The following is a 19438-nucleotide window of genomic DNA, read 5'->3' on the forward strand; positions in this document are numbered from 1 at the left end:
AAACTCAACGCCGATTTCATGAGCCTATACCATATAAACAGTTAAAAGATCTAGTGGAGGCCGCTCGCCAATTTGGTTCCAATGCCGCCTATACTTTAACTTTGTTAGGACGATTAACCACTAATGCTATGACACCTTCAGATTGGTTTGAGATTGCACGAGGCAGCCTCAGCACGGGACAATATCTCGATTACAGATCCATTGTTACCGATGCTGCACATACACAGGCTAGACAAAATGTGCGGGATGGTCAGCCGCATTGGACAGCAGATATGCTTTTAGGACAAGGACAATGGGCGGCTAATCAAACTCGCTACCCCCTTGAAGTATACAGACAGATTAATGACATATATCTCAGGGCTTGGAAGACTTTACCCAAAAGAGGTGAGGTCTCGGGGAATTTAACAAAAATTATTCAAGGGTCCAATGAGCCTTTTTCAGAGTTTGTGGGTAGAATGATGGAAGCAGCGGGAAAAATTTTTGGGGACGTGGAGAGTTCAATGCCCTTAATTCAGCAGCTTATATATGAGCAAGCTACTAAAGATTGCAAACGAGCCATAACTCCATGGAAAGGAAAAGGGCTAGAAGCCTGGTTGAAGGCATGTAGGGAAATTGGGGGACCATTAACTAATGCTGGGCTTGCTGCTGCTATTTTAACTGCAACAAAACGTAATAACAATAATGGTGCATGTTTTAAGTGTGGGAAAATTGGTCATTTTAAGAAAAATTGTAAAGAACAAAAGGAGCATAACAATCCTGTGCGACAAATACCTGGCACTTGTCCCAGATGCAAAAAGGGGAAGCATTGGGTTAATGAATGTAGGTCAGTAAAAGACATTAATGGACAACCCCTCGAGACAATAGAAAAGGAGTCAAAAAACGGATATCGGGGCCCCCGTCCCCAGGGCCCGAAAGCATATGGGGCACTACAGGAACCTTCCATGCAGCCACCCCCGAAGTCCGCAGAGCAACCGCGGGCTCCGCAGGGCTGGACCTCCGTGCCACCTCCGGCTTGGTATTAACACAGAGCATGGGAGTACAGATAATAGATACAGACATGCAGGGCCCATTAGAAAAGAATACCGCAGGATTAATCATTGGACGATCATCATCAACGCTACGAGGGTTAATTGTTTTACCAGGAGTAATTGATCCTGACTATGAGGGTGTTATTAAAGTAATGTGCTACTCCCCTTTTGGAGTAATTTCCATTTCCCCTGGCGATCGCGTAGCACAACTTCTGATACTGCAATCAGGTCATGAAAAATACCCCGCCCGGTCACATAACCGTGGCGCATCTGGTTTTGGATCTACAGGAATCGATCTCGCATGTCTAAGCATGGAATTAAATGACCGACCAATGTTACAGATAGAGGTGGAGGGTAAACATTTTTCAGGCTTAGTGGATACAGGAGCAGATCGTAGTGTTATGAGCAAACAATTTTGGCCAAAGGGATGGCCTTTGCAGCATGCCTCTCAAGACTTGGTAGGATTAGGATATCGACAGGCTCCAGAAATAAGTTCTAAGGAACTCCACTGGACAGTCGATAAACAACAAGGCACCTTTCGTCCCTTTGTGGTAGATTTACCTATAAATTTATGGGGTAGGGATATACAAACCCAGATGAAACTCATATTGACTAATGAGTATTCGCAGACTAGCAAAAATATCATGGCAAGACAAGGATATATGCCCAATAAAGGGTTAGGGAAAAATCTTCAGGGTATATCAGAACCGGTGGAGTTAGTTCAAAAAACAGACCGCAAAGGCGTGGGTTTTTCCTAGGGGCCACTGAGGAAAAGCTATTACGTATTCCCTGGAATACGAATAAGGCAGTGTGGGTGCCCCAGTGGCCCCTCAGTCGTGAAAAACTCGCCGCCGCTAGAAAACTTGTGCAAGAGCAGCTGATGTTAGAACATATAGAGCCCTCAGTATCGCCCTGGAATACTCCAATTTTTGTCATAAAGAAAAAATCAGGCAAATGGAGGCTTTTGCATGATCTGCGAGCAGTCAATAGACAGATGCAATTGATGGGACCAGTACAGAGAGGACTGCCTCTTCTGTCTTCCCTTCCAAAGGGCTGGCCTATGCTAGTGGTAGACATTAAGGATTGTTTCTTTTCCATACCTTTACATTCTTTAGATCGAGAGCGATTTGCTTTTACTCTCCCTTCAGAGAATCATGAAATGCCTGACGCAAGGTATCAATGGAAAGTGTTGCCTCAAGGCATGGCTAATAGCCCTACTCTTTGCCAATTATATGTTAATCAGGCTATCGCACCAGTACGAAAACAGTTTTCACAAGTCCGTATCATTCATTATATGGACGACATTCTTATCACAGCTCATTCACAGCAATTAGTAGATAAGGCCTTTACATTGCTCTCCTCCTGCCTTAACGCATATGGTCTTTCTATTGCCCCAGAAAAAATACAACAATCTGATGTGGTGCAATTTTTAGGAGCAAAAATTACTACAACTTCCATTCGGCCACAGAAGCTCTGCATTAGCACTCAAAACCTATGCACACTGAATGATTTTCAAAAACTGCTAGGGGACATAAATTGGCTACGTGGATATTTACCGCTGACCCGAAACGACCTGCAACCTTTGTTCTCTATTCTGGAGGGCAATCCAGATATTGCCTCTCCTCGTCAACTTACTCCTGAGGGCGTTAAAGCTTTGCAACTCGTAGAAAAGGCCATTAGTAAAGCCCAACTAGGTAGGTTTGATCCGTCTAAAAAATTACTACTATGCATTCTTGCTACGCCCACTACACCTACTGGAGTGGTGTGGCAAAATGCTCCTTTATGGTGAATACATGGTAATTCAGCGGGTGTAAGAACATTGCGGTATTATCCTGAATTAGTAGCTCATTATGCTCTTCTGGGTCTCAAGTTTTGCACAATGCATTTTGGTAAACATCCTGATGAGCTGATTGTGCCTTATACTCAAATGCAAATTGAGACTCTTGCCGGTACCACTAACGTTTGGCCTATTGTTCTAACTGCCTTCTCAGGTGTAATTGATAATCACTTACCAGCGGACAAATTATTAACTTTTGTGCAGCGAAATTTAGTTTACTTTCCTAAACTTACAAAGAGCAAACCCATTCCAGCTACAACAACTATTTATACTGATGGTTCCAAGACTGGTCGTGGAGCGTATGCTACAACTGATTCAGAGCCTGTGATTCTTCATTTTCGCCCTAACGCCCCTCAAGTGGTAGAGTGCTTAGTGGTATTGACAGTATTTCGCACATTTTCAGATGAACCCATTAATATTATCTCAGATTCCCAATATGTGGTAAATGCTGTCCGTTCACTAGAGGTTGTAGCTCATATACAGTCGCATAGCACGGTAGCCCCAATATTTCGACAAATCCAGCAAGCTATCCTGGTTAGACGTATGCCCTTTTTCATTGGCCATATAAGAGCTCATTCTGGCCTCCCTGGACCTATGAGTAAAACTAATGCCAAGGTAGATATTGCAACCTGTAATAGTGTCTTTGTATCTCTGACTTCTGTTGACCTAGCAAAAAACTTTCATGCCTCTTTTCATGTTCCAGCTAATACGCTGCGCTTGCGCTTTCATATCTCCAGAGAACAAGCTCGGCAAATTGTAAAGGCCTGTCCAGATTGTGCAATATTCCTCCATCCGCCACATTCTGGTGTTAATCCTAGGGGACTAAAACCTTTATCCTTATGGCAAATGGATGTTACACACATCCCAAAATTCGGTAGGCAAAAATACGTACATGTCTCAGTGGACACATATTCTGGTGTCATTCATGCCACTTCCTTGTCTGGGGAACGTGTAGCACAGGTGAAACTTCATTGTCTTGAGGCTTGGGCAGCTTGGGGAAAGCCTGCCCTCATAAAAACTGACAATGGGCCCGCTTATACTTCAAAAGGCTTCGCTACCTTTATGTCACAAATGCAAGTAGCTCATAAAACTGGCCTACCGTATAATCCTCAAGGCCAAGGCATTGTGGAGCGCGCTAATCGCTCCCTAAAAGAAACATTGCAAAAACAGAAAGGGGGAATTGCGCTCCATGCAACCCCCAGAGAACGCCTCGCTATTGCATTATACACTCTCAATTTCTTACATTTTAATACAGAGAATGAATCAGCGGCTATGAGGCATACAAAAAATCCTGTACAAACTAGTCAAAAGGTCATGTGGAAAGATGTACTAGATAACAAATGGTATGGCCCGGATCCTGTAATACAGAGATCCAGGGGGGCAATTTGTGTTTTTCCGCAGGAACGACCAGACCCGATCTGGATTCCAGAAAGACTGACAAGGAGAGTGACAGATAAGAAAGAAGAGGAACGACAAGAGAACACGAGGCATGATAATGAAACGTCTGACATGGATACTGATGGGACTATGGTTGACATTTCCCATGACGATATCAAAGGATGTGACCCTGTGGGCCATTGCGAGAACATGGCCAATACCTAAGCCAGTGTTCTCTAGTGATAAGATGTTTCCTCAATTGTATACTAGAGACTGTCAGTTAGAAATACCGTACAAAACACCACAAAATATGCAACAAATGCGATATAATGCCACTAATGTTACCCTCTATAATAGCTTGTGTTTTTCTATGAACTCGCAGAGTCCCTGTATACAGATTCTTTCATATAACCTTAGTTGGATATATGATCCCTTTAAATATCTAAATCCTGACCTCTCGATCCCAATGTTGCTCGAGGCCCTTACAAAGATTGCTCTAGGGAGCACAAATGGAACAGGAGGAGGAGGTAATAGCACCGTGGCTAATGTCACTACACTCCTGATCACAGCCAACATAACAGTCCCTTTTTTAATACAGACAGGAACCAATTCCAGTGCTTCATGGAACATATCTAGACCTGTACCAAAGTGCATCACTCGGGAATTCAGCTATCCCCCGCGATTTGGTGATTGCACAGAAAATGTAGAAACCCAAGAACCGTATAAATTTTCTCCTAAATTCAAATTATATCAGAAACCCAGAGCGGGCAATCCTTTAGCCTCCTGGGTATTGTGGAATAGACGTGGAGCTAGTATGGATTTGTCCCCTTTGGCAAGGCTTGATTCTATTAATATAAGCCTCTATAATGCTAGTGGCAGTTATAACATAACTAGTCATGTACTCAGTAACTTTACATCGCATTCTTTGCATAATATGAGCCTCCTGTCTAGTCATGTTTGTGTCGATCCTCCCTTTATTTTTCTTTTGACAGATAAACAAGATAATGGGACGATAATAGAATGTGCAGGAAATGATACATGCTATTTAACCCAGTGTTGGAATGGAACTCAGAAAACTATGGTAGTAATGCGTGTACCTACCTATGTTCCTATACCAGTAGTGACTGACCCAGAGGAATTTCCTCTGGCAGTTTTGTTTCGACAGCCACGGGACTTTGGGGTTATAGCCATTGTAACGGCAATTGTCGCCTCTGCCGCAGCGGCTGTTACGGCGGGAGTGGCCATGGCTTCCACTGTTCAAACTGTGCAGACTATTAATGACGTCGTAAAAAGATCATCAGACGCTCTATTTGTCCAGGAACGCATAAATGATCATCTGGCTTCAGGGGTGCTACTATTAAATAAACGCATGGACTTGCTGCAAGCAGCTATGGAAGATCTTTTTGAAGTCACCAGCCTAGGTTGCGTTCAGAGACTGCACCATATGTGTGTTACGCCATATCCAGCCTCTCTAAATGAGTCAAGAAAACTTGGGTCTTATCTATCAGGGAACTGGTCTATGGAATTTGGGGAACTTCAGCAAAATCTTACTATCATGATTTTGCAGCTGAATGAAACTAGAGCATCTGTTGTCACTCTGAAAGGGTTTTCTGATTATATATTACAGGGGTTACAATGGTTCAAAGAATGGGTGGGGGTTGGATTGTTCGGAGCTGTATTACTATCAGGGCTATTGTGTACTCTTTTTGTTCTTTTCCGATTAGTACGGAGCCGCAAGCGCGAAAAAATTGCTCTCCTGCAAGCAATGGCCGCAATTGAGGCAGACAGTTCCCCCGCGGTTTGGCTCAGCATGTTTAAAGAAGCTTAAAGAATGTCCTTGCACTCAGGGGCCATAGTGCCATTGCACCTGATAAGGAATTCTTTCATCTGGGATATTGCCTTAGCACTCCGAGAGCTTTTGCTCATTGCACCGGAATGGGAGTATCCCTGAGCACAGGCGCCCCTTGATCGGCCAGCACATCATGAGGTGAAGGCCTGATCGGGGATAAGACCTCATTTGCTGTAAAAAACAAAAAAGGGGGAACTGTGGCAGCATGCCTACGTGCTAGAGTAAAGGTTGCTTGCATGCCTACGTGCTAGAGTAAAAGTTGCTTGCATGCCTACGTGCTGGAGTAAAAGTTGCTTGTGTACTCTCCCAAACAGCTTTAGATAAGTGTCTATGTGAAGGCACTAATGTTTAACAGGGCCAGTTCCTGCTCCCCTGGTAAGACATGTTTACTCTAAAGTTTCCTGTTTTTGTGGGTCTGTATTGTGCTGCCCTTTCGCCATGTTTAGACTTAAGATAATGTTTGACTATGTACTGGGACAGGGGATGGGTACATAAGCAGTGGAAAAAATGTGTTTAGCGCCTCTCCGCCTACATCTGTACTGACAACCAAGTGGCGTCTCAATAAACCGTGATTGAAGAAGGATCTTCGTGCCGTTAATTCTGTGCCTTGCTGGTCAAGGCTCGCCGCACAGGGGCACGGAGGTTCCCGGAGCACAAACCCCACCCCGGCGCAGGCTCCCAGGCTAGCAAGATGCTTGCTGCTCAGGGCCTGCGGTGTGCACCGCTCCCACGGGACAGCCTGGTGCTCTGGAGGAGCTCCTGCAAGGGAGCCTGGCTCAGACTCCCAGTGCTGCTGGGCGACAGGCCCAGGGAGGCCTGGAAGTGACGGAGGCATAACCAGCTCCCGCGCCCGGGGTTACAGAGAGGCGGCAAAATAGCGGGAGAAGGCGGAGGAGGACCCAAAGCAGGCACCTGCTGCGGGGGGTGGGCCGCTGCTGGCAAAGGGGGCTGTGGGGCACCCAGAGCAGACTGGGCGAGGCACCTCGAGACTCACGGCCACAACCTGGCACCTGTAGTGACTGGGAGGCGAGTCAAACGGGTCTTGGATTGGATTTGAAACTCGGGTTGAAGTGACTTGATCCTGTATTTAGCGCAGCTCTGGAAGGCGAGCTCTAGCAGGACCCGTGCACGGCTCATCACTAACTGAAGGAGGCTTTCCGGGGCAGCGGCCTGGCCTGTTGGTGCCCATCTTCTCATCCCCGGCCTGGGTGCTCCTGGGGTCCACCTGGTCCCTCCCAATACCCAGAGAGGCCAGCCCCTGGCCCTGGAAAGACACGGGGAGTCCGTCCCACAGCCAGGGCAGGGGCTGCATGGCCCTGCGACCTGTCTTCCTGCTAGCGGCCTCCACGGCACCCCGGGCTTCTCTGTGCCCAGTTCCTGGTGACATTGCCACTTGCACCTGGCCCGGACAGCCTGCCCTGTGTCAGATCTGAACTTGGCACCTGGGAGCCGCAGCCAGCCAAGCCCTGAGCCTTCATGTGCAGACTGCAGACTCTGCCTCACACAGGGGCCACTGCGGGGCAGTGCACCCCCCCCCCCCCAAGTCTGGCCAACAATCTGCCCCGAATCGAGACTGTGGCCTATTTACAGTGCACAATGAAACAGCTTTAGGAGGGCTTGGTGGTGGCATGAATACACGTCGTTTAAGCTCCTTCTGACAGGATAATTTTCAAAGCAGTGATTTTGTAAAGACTCAGGAAGTAAACAATTTTGTTTCATTTCCATAACAGAATCCAGACCTGGAGCTTCACCCGCGCTCTGTGATCACACACACGGGGCAGGTTCAGCTGCGAGGCCTCTCGCTGTCTGCCAGCCCGCCTCGCCCCAGTGACTGTCGGGTACAGCTTGCACCATGCGACCGTGATGGGCAGCAGATGGGCCGGCAGACTGCCGCTCGCCCAGAAAGGGCAGGAGACGGCAGGACCCCCTTGTGAGCCTGGACCTACCCCGCGCAGGTGAAGGGGATGCGTGGCCTGGGAAGACCTTCGTCACTCGCACACCTGCCCACTGCCTATGCAGTCTGGTGCGTAGCCAGGAGCGTCATCTGTACCCAGAAAGCCACCAGCGCCCACTGGCCACCCCGCCCACTACACGTACCCCGTGTATTTATTTTGGTGCAAAAAACATTTTTTGAAATGCGTGTTTTTTCACTGTACGCATTTTCCTTGAATTTTTGAAGACTCCTGTATGCAAGGATCTCCACGTTTTCTGCACCAACATACGCTCAGCTCTGCTGCTCCCCGCGGGCTCTCAAAGACCCTCCTGCGTCACCATCGGCTTCAGCCATGGCTGTGGGCTGGGACCCGCACACAGGAGAAGCACCCAACGCACGTGCACCTGGTCCCCAAGCACATTCCTGCTGCCCACCAGGCAGGTGCCACAGCAGCCTGCACCCGGTGTGCAAACCAGCTGCCCCGGGGCCAGGTGCCCAAGCCGGCCCCGGAAACGCTCCTGGCTCTGGGGGTCTTTGAGGCAGCGCGGGGAACCTGTGGCTGGAAAGCAGCTGGCAGCAATTACCCCTGCAGGAGGGCCGGCCGGCACCGGGAGGGTGGGAGGGGCAGACAGGACGTGATTACTCATGAAGGGAAGACTTACCCCAACACCACCACAGGGGAGCCTGACAAAGACCGAGGTCAGGGAGCCTGTGGAGGAGGAGAGGAGAGGTCAGGAGGCCCAGCGCGGCTCTGCAGATACTCCCCAGCTGCCTGTGTTGGGGCCCTGGCGTTGGGGGGCGCACTGTAGGGTGTGGAGTGCACAGGGCCCCACCCCACCTCCGTCCCAAGGAGCAAACTGGACTCAAGGGTGATGCCTCCCCCATCCCCGCAGGGCCCTGCACTGGGTCTGTCTGGTGGGCAGGTGCCTGGCACTCTGCCAGGGTCAGTCCCCCAAGGCATCAGCTCCTTGGCAGGGGGCTGGGGCAGACACTGGGTCCCTGGGGAGCAGGAGGCTGCACTGTACATGGACTACAGCAAATCAAATCTCATTTTCAAAACACCTGGTTCCGGCACCTCAGGGGTTCACCTGCCAGCCCCCAGCCCAGGGACCCCTCCCTCGGGAAGACTCACACTGCCTGACCACAGGTGACTCCCTTCCACCCCCTCCATGAGGGCACCCAGCCTGCAGTGTGGCTCTGGGCTTCTCCATGCTGCCCAGAGCTGCTCGGGGGTGGGGGCCCCAGGCCCCCCCAGCAGCTCCTCACACGCACCAGGGAGACTCAGGACTGCTGCCTGCTCACCTGACCCAGCAGGTCCCTCAGCCCAGGCTGCATAGGGCAGTGACCCACTGGGCATGCCTGTCGCCATCCCCAGCCTGAGCTGCTAGTGCCACGGGAAGAAAATAGGCCTTGGGGTCAGCAGGGCCCAGCGACCCCTGTGCAATGAGGGCAGCGCTTCCTCGGCACAGGGCACGGGGCAGACGCCTCCGGAGAGAAGTTGGCGCAGAGAAGTGGAAAGCAGGCTTGCTCAGTGGCCACGGGTCAGGCTCTGCCCACTGATGTCCCAGCCAGGCCCCTAGTGAAAGGCCTGGTGCACACAGGCTGGAGGCCTGGGGCTCGCCCCCGCCCCCCAGCTGCAGGATGACGTGTCCACGTCCCAAGGGGCAGGGCTGTCACACAGGGTGGGGGCAGCGGGTGAGAGGGCTCTGGACTGGTGAGAACAAGCAGCCTCTGATGGGAGGCACCAGCCAGCTGCGGCCATGGGCCCTTCAGCAAGTGGACACTGTGGGTGTCCCCACTCCCCGACAAGCCAGCATATTTCAAAGGGACCAAGGCTGTGTCCACACTCACTGGCCAGTGCTCCCCAGGGCAGGTTTGTCCAGTTTATCTCTGCCCAGGCCCGGCCCTCTGTGCTGTGCTCCTTCCTCACCCTCTTGCCCTGGGAGTCCTCTGCTTCCCCCCACCCCGCCGGCCACCCTCCTGCCCAGGCTCCCTGGTCTGCAGGTCCACACGTGAACCTGGGGCACAGGTGAGCGACAGCTAACACTGTCCTTCAGGGCACGTGGTCAGCAGCCCTGGTCTGGAGGCGGGCTCCCATCTGTGCTTGCGGTATGGGTGCTGGCCACACACAGAAGCCACACGCCAAGGAGGTGGCCTCTCAGTGAGGGAGTGTGGGGAGCTGCACGGTGTCCAAGCCTCTGCCCGCGCTAGGTAGGGCACCCTGCGCTCTTATTAAAAAAATTTATTTGGGGGGTGCTTCCCTGTACTAATTTGTTTCCCCAAATGCCTGCAATGGCCTGGAATAGACCGGCTGAAGCCAGGCTCCTGGAACTGCGTGGTTCTCCCAGGTGGATGGCAGAGGCCAGTTGGACCTGCTGTCTCGTGGGGTGCACATCAGCAGGAAGCCAGAACGCCAGTGAGCTGGGACACGAGCTGGGGCGCCGTGCTATGGGGGAAGGCGCATGCCGGCCGCGTCTCTGCTCCCAGAGTGAGGCCAGGCCTGCCTGGCCCGGGTCTCAAGCTCCTGTGTACCCACAGATGGCTGGCAGTGGTGGTGGGGAGGACACTGGGATCGCTCTCCTGCAGGAAGGGCCGGGCCCCGCTGTGTGGAGTGCTCCCGCAGACCCCAGGCTGGGCTCCCTCACACAGCGCCAGCGCCACTGGAAGGCAGGCCCCACGACACCCTGCGGGGAGGCAGTGACCCTGAGCCGCTGAGTCTGGGGTGCACATCTCACCACATCACTAGAGCTACAAAGGGCCTCTGCATTTGGCTTAGACATCTGTAGACTCAATTAACAGAGGAAGGAAAATCACACAGAAGTGTTTAAGCACCTAATTAGGGTTACGCCAACGAAATCGGGGATAATCACCGCCCATTACCGTGTCTGCAAAATCAGACAGCGGACCAAGTGCCTGGTTAGTGGGACAGCTAAGAATCTGAAAACGCATCTCACATGGTGAGGAGGGGGAGTGGACACCCCCCGCACACACACCACACACCTACCCATCACATCCCTACAGCCCGTCCCTACACACACCACACGTGCTACACGCATGCCACATACCTAACACCCCATCTCCCCACACACACCACACGCATACCACACACCCACCCATCACATCCCTACAGCCCGTCCCTACACACACCACACATGCTACATGCATGCCACTTACCCCCCACACCCCATCTCCCCACACACACCACACGCATACCACACACCCACCCATCACATCCCTACAGCCCGTCCCTACACACACCACACATGCTACATGCATGCCACTTACCCCCCACACCCCATCTCCCCACACACACCACACGCATACCACACACCCACCCATCACATCCCTACAACCCGTCCCTACACACACCACACGTGCTACACGCATGCCACATACCCCCCACACCCCATCCCCCCACACACACCACACGCATACCACACACCCACCCATCACATCCCTACAGCCCGTCCCTACACATACCACACATGCTACATGCATGCCACATACCCCCCACACCCCATCTCCCCACACACACGTTACATGCATGCCACATACCTAACACTCCATCTCCCCACACACACCACACACATACCACACACCCACCCATCACATCCCTATAGCCCATCCCTACACACACCACACATGCTACATGCATGCCACATACCTAACACCCCATCTCCCCACACACACCACACCCACCCATCACATCCCTACAGCCCGTCCCTACACACACCACACACATGCTACACACACCACACCCCTACCCCATCCCCACATGCATCCCATCCCCCCCACAAGCATCACACACACACCACCCCACCCCCATACTTCCATGCCACACAGCCCTCGCACCCCACCCCCACATGCACCCCATCTGCTCCTACGCCACACACACACCACATACCCACACCTCCACGCACACCATCCCTTCCCACACCACATGCATCACATACTCCCCACTCACAGCCATACCACACCAGCCTCCTATCCCCCCCCAAACCCAACCCCCTCCCAGTATGCTGTGCCACAAGACACCCGGCTACCAAAGGAACACTAAAACCCCTAAAATGGTTGCCTCTGAGGGACAGCCATGAGGACATGGGGCCAACAACTGAACAAAGACTTGGAAATGAAGAGGCGTCTTCAAGGGGTGGACACTGACCACGGCTGAGAGCCAAGGTCCACGCAGCACCCACTGGTGACCATGCAGCACGCCCACCTTCGTGGCTCCCACGGACACCACCTGTCCCACGGCTGCCTCCCACGTCTGGCCACCTTCAGCCTGGTAGGAACCCGGCTCGCGAGCCTGGAGAATTCTCCTGCTGAACTCACACCGTCTCAGCCTGACACGGAATCCACGCCCTGCCAGGCTGAGCGCCACAGCACCAAGACGGACCTGCAGGGGGCCCTGGGGCGGCCTCTGAAGTCGACCAGTGTGCAGGGCTGGGCCCACGTCTGCTGCTCCACAGACGGCACCGAGACGGTCAGCAGAGGGGGCCCGGGAGCTGCCTTCTCTCCGACGTGGGGTCGCCTGCTACTCCCCAGCCACTGTGGAAGTCTGGCTGAGGAGGCATGGGGGACTTCACCATGAAGGCTCATCCCCTCCGGGGCACAAACAGGCAGCCGTGCTGGCCTAGGCGCATGGCCGGGCCCCCTGGGGAAGCTGCAGAAGCCGAGGGCGCGTCCCTGGCCGGGTGCCTTTGCAGCTACAGCCTGTGCCCACTCAGCCCTGGGCTCTGGGAGCCTGCTTTCCCTACTGCCCATGCTGTCCTTGTCCTTTAAGCCTCGTCCAGCCAGTACGTTCCGTCTGCTCTCTCCAGTCCTGCAGCCCTTCATCGGAGCCACTGCTGCGGCTTGTTGGCCTGAGCCTGTCCCGGGTGTCCTGGCCTGCCTCTCCCTGAGTGCATGGCTCTGAGCACACGGGGCAGGGAGCCTGCATGAAGAGTGCACACCAGGACACACACAGCCTATCTCGCCATGTGCTGTGGCCAAGGACAGCAGCACAGCACCTCCCTCCAGCGGCCGGGGGCCCTGTCTGCTGCTCCATGGGGATGGTGGCCAGGCTTTGGAAAGATGAGGCAAGTACCAAGAACAAACCTGGCCCCACAAGCACAGGACGCGAATGCCTGTGTGGTGACAGCCCCAGAAGGCTGCCTGGAGGGTGTCCCCCATGTGCTGCCAGCAGCTTCCTGGGGGTCAGCGATCTTGCAACAGCTGTAGCAGCTGGTGGGGCTGCAGGTCAGGTCCCCCTGTGGCCAGCACCCCCAGTGGGCCCAGCTGGGGGACTCAGGCAGGTGAGATACAGGCTGTGGGTCCAGACTGGGGGTGAGGGCTGCATGGTGCGGACAAGCAAGAGCCCAGAATTTGGGACACGTGCGGTCACTTGGCTGTGGCAGACAGGACACAGCTCCCAGGCACACAACTGCGGGCCAGCCTGGGGGACATGGCCATCTCCTGGGCCACTCTGTGGTGGGTCAGCCTCTGGGATGGACCTCCTGCCCCTGATCCAGACGGAATGATCCCAAGGTGATGCCCTGAGACCCTGCACCCCACCCTCTGAGGCACCTGCCCTGGGTCTCTCTGGAACGGGGGGGCATCTTGACTCTGTTCCCCACCTGTCCACCCTTCCTTTTGGGACCCTGCTGTGGGTCCCCACACCCTGGCACCTCCTTGGTTCTGGCCTCCTGCTGTGTGGGTCCTGACAGCAGGGGGCACCTCCGATTCTCCTCTGCTTGCGTCAGTCCTCCAGCCCTGCCATCGTCTCTCAGCTGGGTCCTCTCTGGCTGTAGGGGACCCCCCCCCACCCGGCCGTGTTCTCTCAGGCCACGGCGGGCAGCTTGGGTTCCTCTGCCACGCGCCCATCTCTGCCTCCTAGGAAGCGCTGTGTCAGGACAGACGCCTCCTGCCATCTACTGCTCACCGAGTTCAGTCCCAACAGCCAGCTGGGGTGCTGGGTGCCGGGGCTGCATGTCCTGGAGAGCAGAGCCAGGGAGCTGGGAGCCCAGTGTGGGGAAGGCACGAGCGAGGGGAGGCAGGCTTGGTGCTCATGTCCTGGTCTGGCCCAGAGGTCTCCAGCCCAGGGAGCCCTGCTCTGCCCTTTATGGAGAAGCAGCTGTCAAGAGCATGGAGCTCAGGTGCTGCCATGGTGCCCAGGGTCTCTCGGTCAGCCCTAACGCCATGGTGCCCAGGGTCTCTCGGTCAGCCCTAACGCCATGGTGCCCAGGGTCTCTCGGTCAGCCCTAACTCTATCCCATACCTGAGCTCTGCCTCCCAGCAGTGAGAGCCCCTGGCACTGTGGGAACTTTGGGAGGTCGCCAAGGTGGCAACCGGCCTGGCACTGGCTCCAGGGCCCACTTCCCTCAACCTGTCACTGCCGATTTCTTCCCTGTTTTTCCCAAATTTGAGTGTTTTTGCCTTCAGAAAGCCTCGTGCCGGGGCTGGTGTTGCGGCACAGTGTGTACGGCCGTTGCCTGAGACGCTGGTTTGAGTCCCAGCTGCTCCACTTCTGATCCAGCTCCCTGCTAGTGGCCTGGAAAAAGCAGCAGCGGAAGCTGGACTTGGGTCCCTGCCACCATGTGGGAGACCCGGATGAGGCCCCTGGCCTGGCATCGGCCTGGCTCAGCGTTGGCAGTTGCAGCCACCCTGGTGTGAACCTGTGGACAGAGGATCTCTCTCTCTGTAACTTTCACTTTCAAAATACAGACAGACAAATCTTTAAAAATAAAAGTGAGCCTTGACTGAGGACAAGCCAGAACGCACGGATGGAGGAGCCTGTCAGGGCGGGTGCGCAGGGCCCCAGGCCCCCGCACGGCTGTGCTCCCGTAGCCCTGGGACGACGTCAGTGACGCCCGGCAGCTCCTCTCGGGCCTCCTGTGACTTCGCCCCCAGGGGACACAGGGCGGGAACTCGGGGACAGAAACTGATGGGGGGCGGCTGATGGCCAGGGAGGGAAAACAAGGGAGCCCTCACGCCCATCTCCGGGACCCAGGTCTGTGGTCTGTGCCCAGGGAGCGTGAGGCCCCCACCTCTGTGCAAGACCCCTGCAGTGAGGCAGGAGAGCCTCTGAGAACGTTCTATCCATACTGGCTGGAGCGCTGGTTCAAGTCCTGACAGCTCCTGCGATGCACCTGGGAAGGCAGTGGAGACGGCTCAAGTGCTCGGGCCCTGCCCCCCACGTGGGAGACCCGATCAGAGTTCCTGGCTCCTGGCTGTGGCCTGGCCCAGCCCTGGCTAGTGCAGCCATCAGGGAAGTGAACCAGTGGATGGAAGATCGCTCACTCTCTGCCTGTGTCTCCCTCTCTCTCTGTTGTTCTGCCTTTCAAATAAATAATAAACCTTATACAAAAAGTTATTTTCATGATGTTAAATCTCCCCAGCCTGCCACAGTCTAGAAGCAGGCGGCCTTTGGCCCGGAAGCCGATGCTCACGGCCCCAGACCTGTGATGTCCCTCTCTGGGCCTCCTCTTGGTCACCCCAGTGAGCCGCTCTGGGCACAGCCTCCACAGTCTACACGCCGCCATTCGAGATTCTGGTAAACCAGTGGCTCTCAGCCCATTTCCTACCCACGCACGCCTGCGGCAAGACCCCGTCACTGGACACAGCAGCTCCCGTGCGGTGAGGCTGAGAATGTCTCTCCCAGACCCCGAGCCTTGGGACCCTCCCTGCCACTGGCCATGTAAAGCCCCGTGGGTGACCCTGCAGCCACCCAAGCCACGGACGCCGAGGCCTGGAGCAACCTGGGGATGCCACCAACCCTGTCAGGGAGGGAAGGAAGCACAGGAAATACCTAGAAGTTTCTTACTGTCCAGTTTCTGCCTGTTGAGGGGGTTTGTGCCGTAGAGGAGTGTGTGGCTCTCCGAGTGCACCGTCTGCAGCTCCTCCAGCGTGGCCTTCCGTCCGCGGATGCACTGCGGGGACACAGGGCGAGAGGGCGCCCTGCTCAGCGCTGGAGCAGACAACGACCCGCTGAGGCCTCCCCGCCGTGCGACTGGCTCAGCACACCGACAAGCAAAGCAGACTCAACACGGTATTGCAGAAACATCAGAGGGCTTGGCCTTCAGAACAGCCGGAAGAGCCCCCGGCGAGAGGACTCCAGCCTTCGGGCACGGTGCCCTCACCGTCACCCGAGCGGCGGAGCGGCTGGCAACGAGTGCTCACTCTGCTCTCCCCGCCCGGGGCCGGTCTGAACACAGTGATGAGCAGCTTCCCGAGCTCGTGCTCCGGGGACACTCAGCGCCCACGGCCCCAGCAGTGCTGGGCGCGGGCCAGGGGCCTATGGGGTGACTCCGCCTCGCCTGCTTCTGGGTTCTCCAGCGTTTGCCTGTGGGCGGGAAACCCCTCCAGCCGAGGCTATTGGCAGACCTCCCCAGAAATCTGCCCCAGAAAAACGGGCAAGTGACCGACCTCTGGCTGAGCGGGGCTCCACCTCCACAACACAGCGGGCTGGGACACTGGACGGGGGCGGGCGCTTTACGGGGACTTTGCTCCGGGAGGGTGAGGCCCAGGCGGGAAGAGCCCTCCCAGACTCCTGCAGGCCTCAGGGTCCCCGCCCCATGGGAGATTCGGGGCCGACCATGCTGGAGCTGGAGCCCAGGCCACCTGCTCCCGGGTCTCCTGCAGGCCCTCCTGAGCCCTGGGCTCTTGTCCACACAGGGTGCACGGGCAGCTTCCTGGGCAGGGCGCCCTTTCTTCTCGTGAACGTCAGTGCCGTTAAGTCAGCCCCTCGTTCAGGAGAGGCTCAGCCTGGACTCCGCCTCTGGCCTCCTTCAGCTCTGAGCTCTGGGTGGGTGGGTGGCACGCAGGCGGGGCGCTGGGCAGCTGCAGGGACAGTGCGGCTCAATGACCCACGGCGCTCGTGCCCGGTTCTGTCTCCACCCAGGCTGTCTGGGCAGTGGCACTGCCCGAGGCCTCCTGGGAGCAAGGCCATGTGGTGTGGGGAAGAGCCAGGTCACGCTGTCTGGACCACAGAGGAAGCACAGCAGCTGGGCAGTCACCCCCCGGCCCCTCCACTTACAGGCCAGCCCACTGGGGAAGTCTGGACTGCAGCAAGAGGTTCTAGGTTAGACCCAAGGAAGAATTTGCACACTACAGTGGGTGTTGGAGCAGATGACTTAGAAGAGCCTAAACACCGGTCCTTACAAAGACGTGAAAGACAGAAAAGGCAGCGGAAGGCACGGAGGCTGTGCACCTGCAGGAACTCCCACGGCCTCGCTCCCTCCCCTCAGTGCAGGGAGGCCCAGGGCTGGAGGCAGGAGGAAGGCCCCAGCTGGCCTCTCCCACGCCCCTGACCCCGCCTGCCTGTCCCAGCCCTCCGGAGCAGAGACAGCAAGGGAGCCGCTCCGGCCCCAGACTCATCCCAGAAGGCAGGGCTGTCGCCGCTGGGTCCTGCGGAGGGTGTCCCTCGCAGGCGCTGGGCTCTGTGACCTGGGAGGGTTCCTGCCGTGCACCACGTGAACCACAGTCCCCAAGAGACGCCTGGTGCTTCCCAGGGAGGGAGAGGACGAGAGGCATCCGGGCCCGTGTTTGCTGCCCGCCAGGAGAGGGACGTGAGCGGGCAGCAAAGTGCTGCCACCCAGCCCACGTCCTAGACCAGTCTGCTGAGCCCCCAGGTGTCCACTCTGAAGGCATGTGCTGACCCGGAGCCCCAGCCCCGGGGCCTGGGCTCAGGTCTCACTGGCGCCCCCAAGTGCTCAGAATACGGCAAACGTGTGGCATGGTCCCGCTGGCTTCTCTCCTAGGTACCAACTCCAGCCATCCCCGTCCAGCCCCGAGGTCCCTTGGCCATCTCAGGAGACAAAAGGGCTCCGGGCTCCTGGCCAGTCTGTGAGGCCAACCTTTAAGGTGCTGCTGTGCCCACCTGGGCTGAGCTCATGGCAGCCCCTCCCTCACAAGACAGCCGGTGCCTGGCTGTGCGCTGCACGTGGGCAGACGCACGCGGAGGGGCCTGCCTCAGCATTCCCACCACTCCCCTGCCCCAGCCCCCCTTCCCTCAGATCTGACCTCGCGACCCTCACGCCCCTCCTGCCTGGCCTGTGTGGCCGGCCCCTCTGCCCACAGGGAGGGTCACTCTGGGCTCTGCCAACGTCCTGGCTTTCTCACGCCCCCCTCCCCGCCCCGTGTTTGCTTTTCTGGCTGAGAAAGCTGCTCCACACCTCCGGCTGCAGACGGAAAGTGGGGAACTGCAGGACGCCGGGGCAGCCGGGGGAAGGCGCGCCGGGGCCTCGCAGCCTGCGTCTGCTGGGCAATGCTGCCCCCTAGTGGCGCGGTCATCTTGGCCGACCCCAGGAAGCGGGGCACCGCGCTCCCTGGAGGGCCCTTCAGGACAGGACCCTGGGCCTGACGCCTGAACCCCGCTCTTCCCGAAAACTTAGTCACTGAGAGCCGGTAAAGGGGACTGGAGTCAAGGGACCCACAGAGCAGCTGAAGCCGTGGCCGTCCTCGCTCCTCGAGGAGAAGCCGGGGTCTCGCAGGGCGAAGTCGCCAGGCGGCCGAGGCGCCTTCCGCTCAGCACAGCTGCTTGGGCCCTGGCCCAGGTGGGCGCGCGGGGCTGTCAGAGGCGTGGACCTGGATGGTGCCCACCTCCACTTGGGAGGGACCTGGGTGGTCACGCAGGGCAATCCCTGCAGATGGTGCCGTGAGGTCGCCCGAGGCCACCAGCTCCTGGCTCTGAGCCCTTTCTCAGGTGCCTGCATTATCAGCAGGACCCCTAGAGGCCGGAGACCCTGATGATCTGGGCCGACCTCCTGGCAGCGCGGCTCCCTGCCCGTCAGGGAAGAAGGAAGCTCAAAATCCCACGTGGCTGAGCCTTGCTGTCCTGCCGGCCCCAGGGCCACTGCAGCCGGGTTTGGAGGGGAGTCCTGGTGACCGCACACACGTGGTCCCCGGCAGCCGGACTCACACCAGGCTGGCCCCCGCCACGCAACTGCACTGCACCGCCCACCGAATGCCTTGCAGGGAGTGACCCCTGGGGACAACTAAAGGCCTGAGGCCTCTCACGCTCCCGGAGGCTCCAGGAACTAGCAGAGTAGGAAGATTTTGTTGTAATGAACAGCCTGGAGGCCTGCCCGGAGGCCTGCAGAGCTCCGGCCCCTCTCAAGGTGGACGCATGTCCCCGGCAGCTGTGGAGCTCAGCCAGAAGCCACGTGTGCAGGGCAGTGACCACAGCAAAGAAGAGGGGCAGGTGGTCAGCGGCCTGGGCCCCTGGCAGGGCTGCGGAGCGGGACCCACAGCCACAGAGGCGGCGCACAGCCCCGGCCGCCCGGCCCTCACCTCGCACTGGCTGCGGAGCCCGGTCTCCTGCAGGCGGGACCAGATGCTCTGGATCCGCCCGGCGTGCTCGGGGTGGCTGTTGGTGTTGCCGCAGGCGCACTGGTGCTTCAGCATCAGCGTGTCGTACACAAGGCCTGCAGCCGGGC

At 56.7% G+C, this 19438-nt stretch overlaps 1 protein-coding gene across 6 annotated transcripts in view; it reads right to left on the bottom strand.

Annotated features, from left to right (window-relative positions):
- HDAC4 (histone deacetylase 4) overlaps window positions 1-19438 on the bottom strand; it is a 326302-nt gene that overhangs the window by 31116 nt on the left and 275748 nt on the right. For 5 of the 6 annotated variants that reach the window (XM_062193964.1, XM_062193956.1, XM_062193947.1 and 2 more), the window contains 3 exons: window positions 19293-19426; window positions 15811-15931; window positions 8687-8733 (listed from right to left, as the gene is read on the bottom strand). In XM_062193964.1, the coding sequence (XP_062049948.1) occupies window positions 8687-8733; window positions 15811-15931; window positions 19293-19426 (302 nt within the window). The remainder of the gene's footprint in view (window positions 1-8686; window positions 8734-15810; window positions 15932-19292; window positions 19427-19438) is intronic. The other variant, XM_062193938.1, reaches the window with a different exon arrangement.

The sequence above is a fragment of the Lepus europaeus genome, chromosome 1 (genome assembly GCF_033115175.1).
Source record: "Lepus europaeus isolate LE1 chromosome 1, mLepTim1.pri, whole genome shotgun sequence".
NCBI lineage: Eukaryota > Metazoa > Chordata > Mammalia > Lagomorpha > Leporidae > Lepus > Lepus europaeus.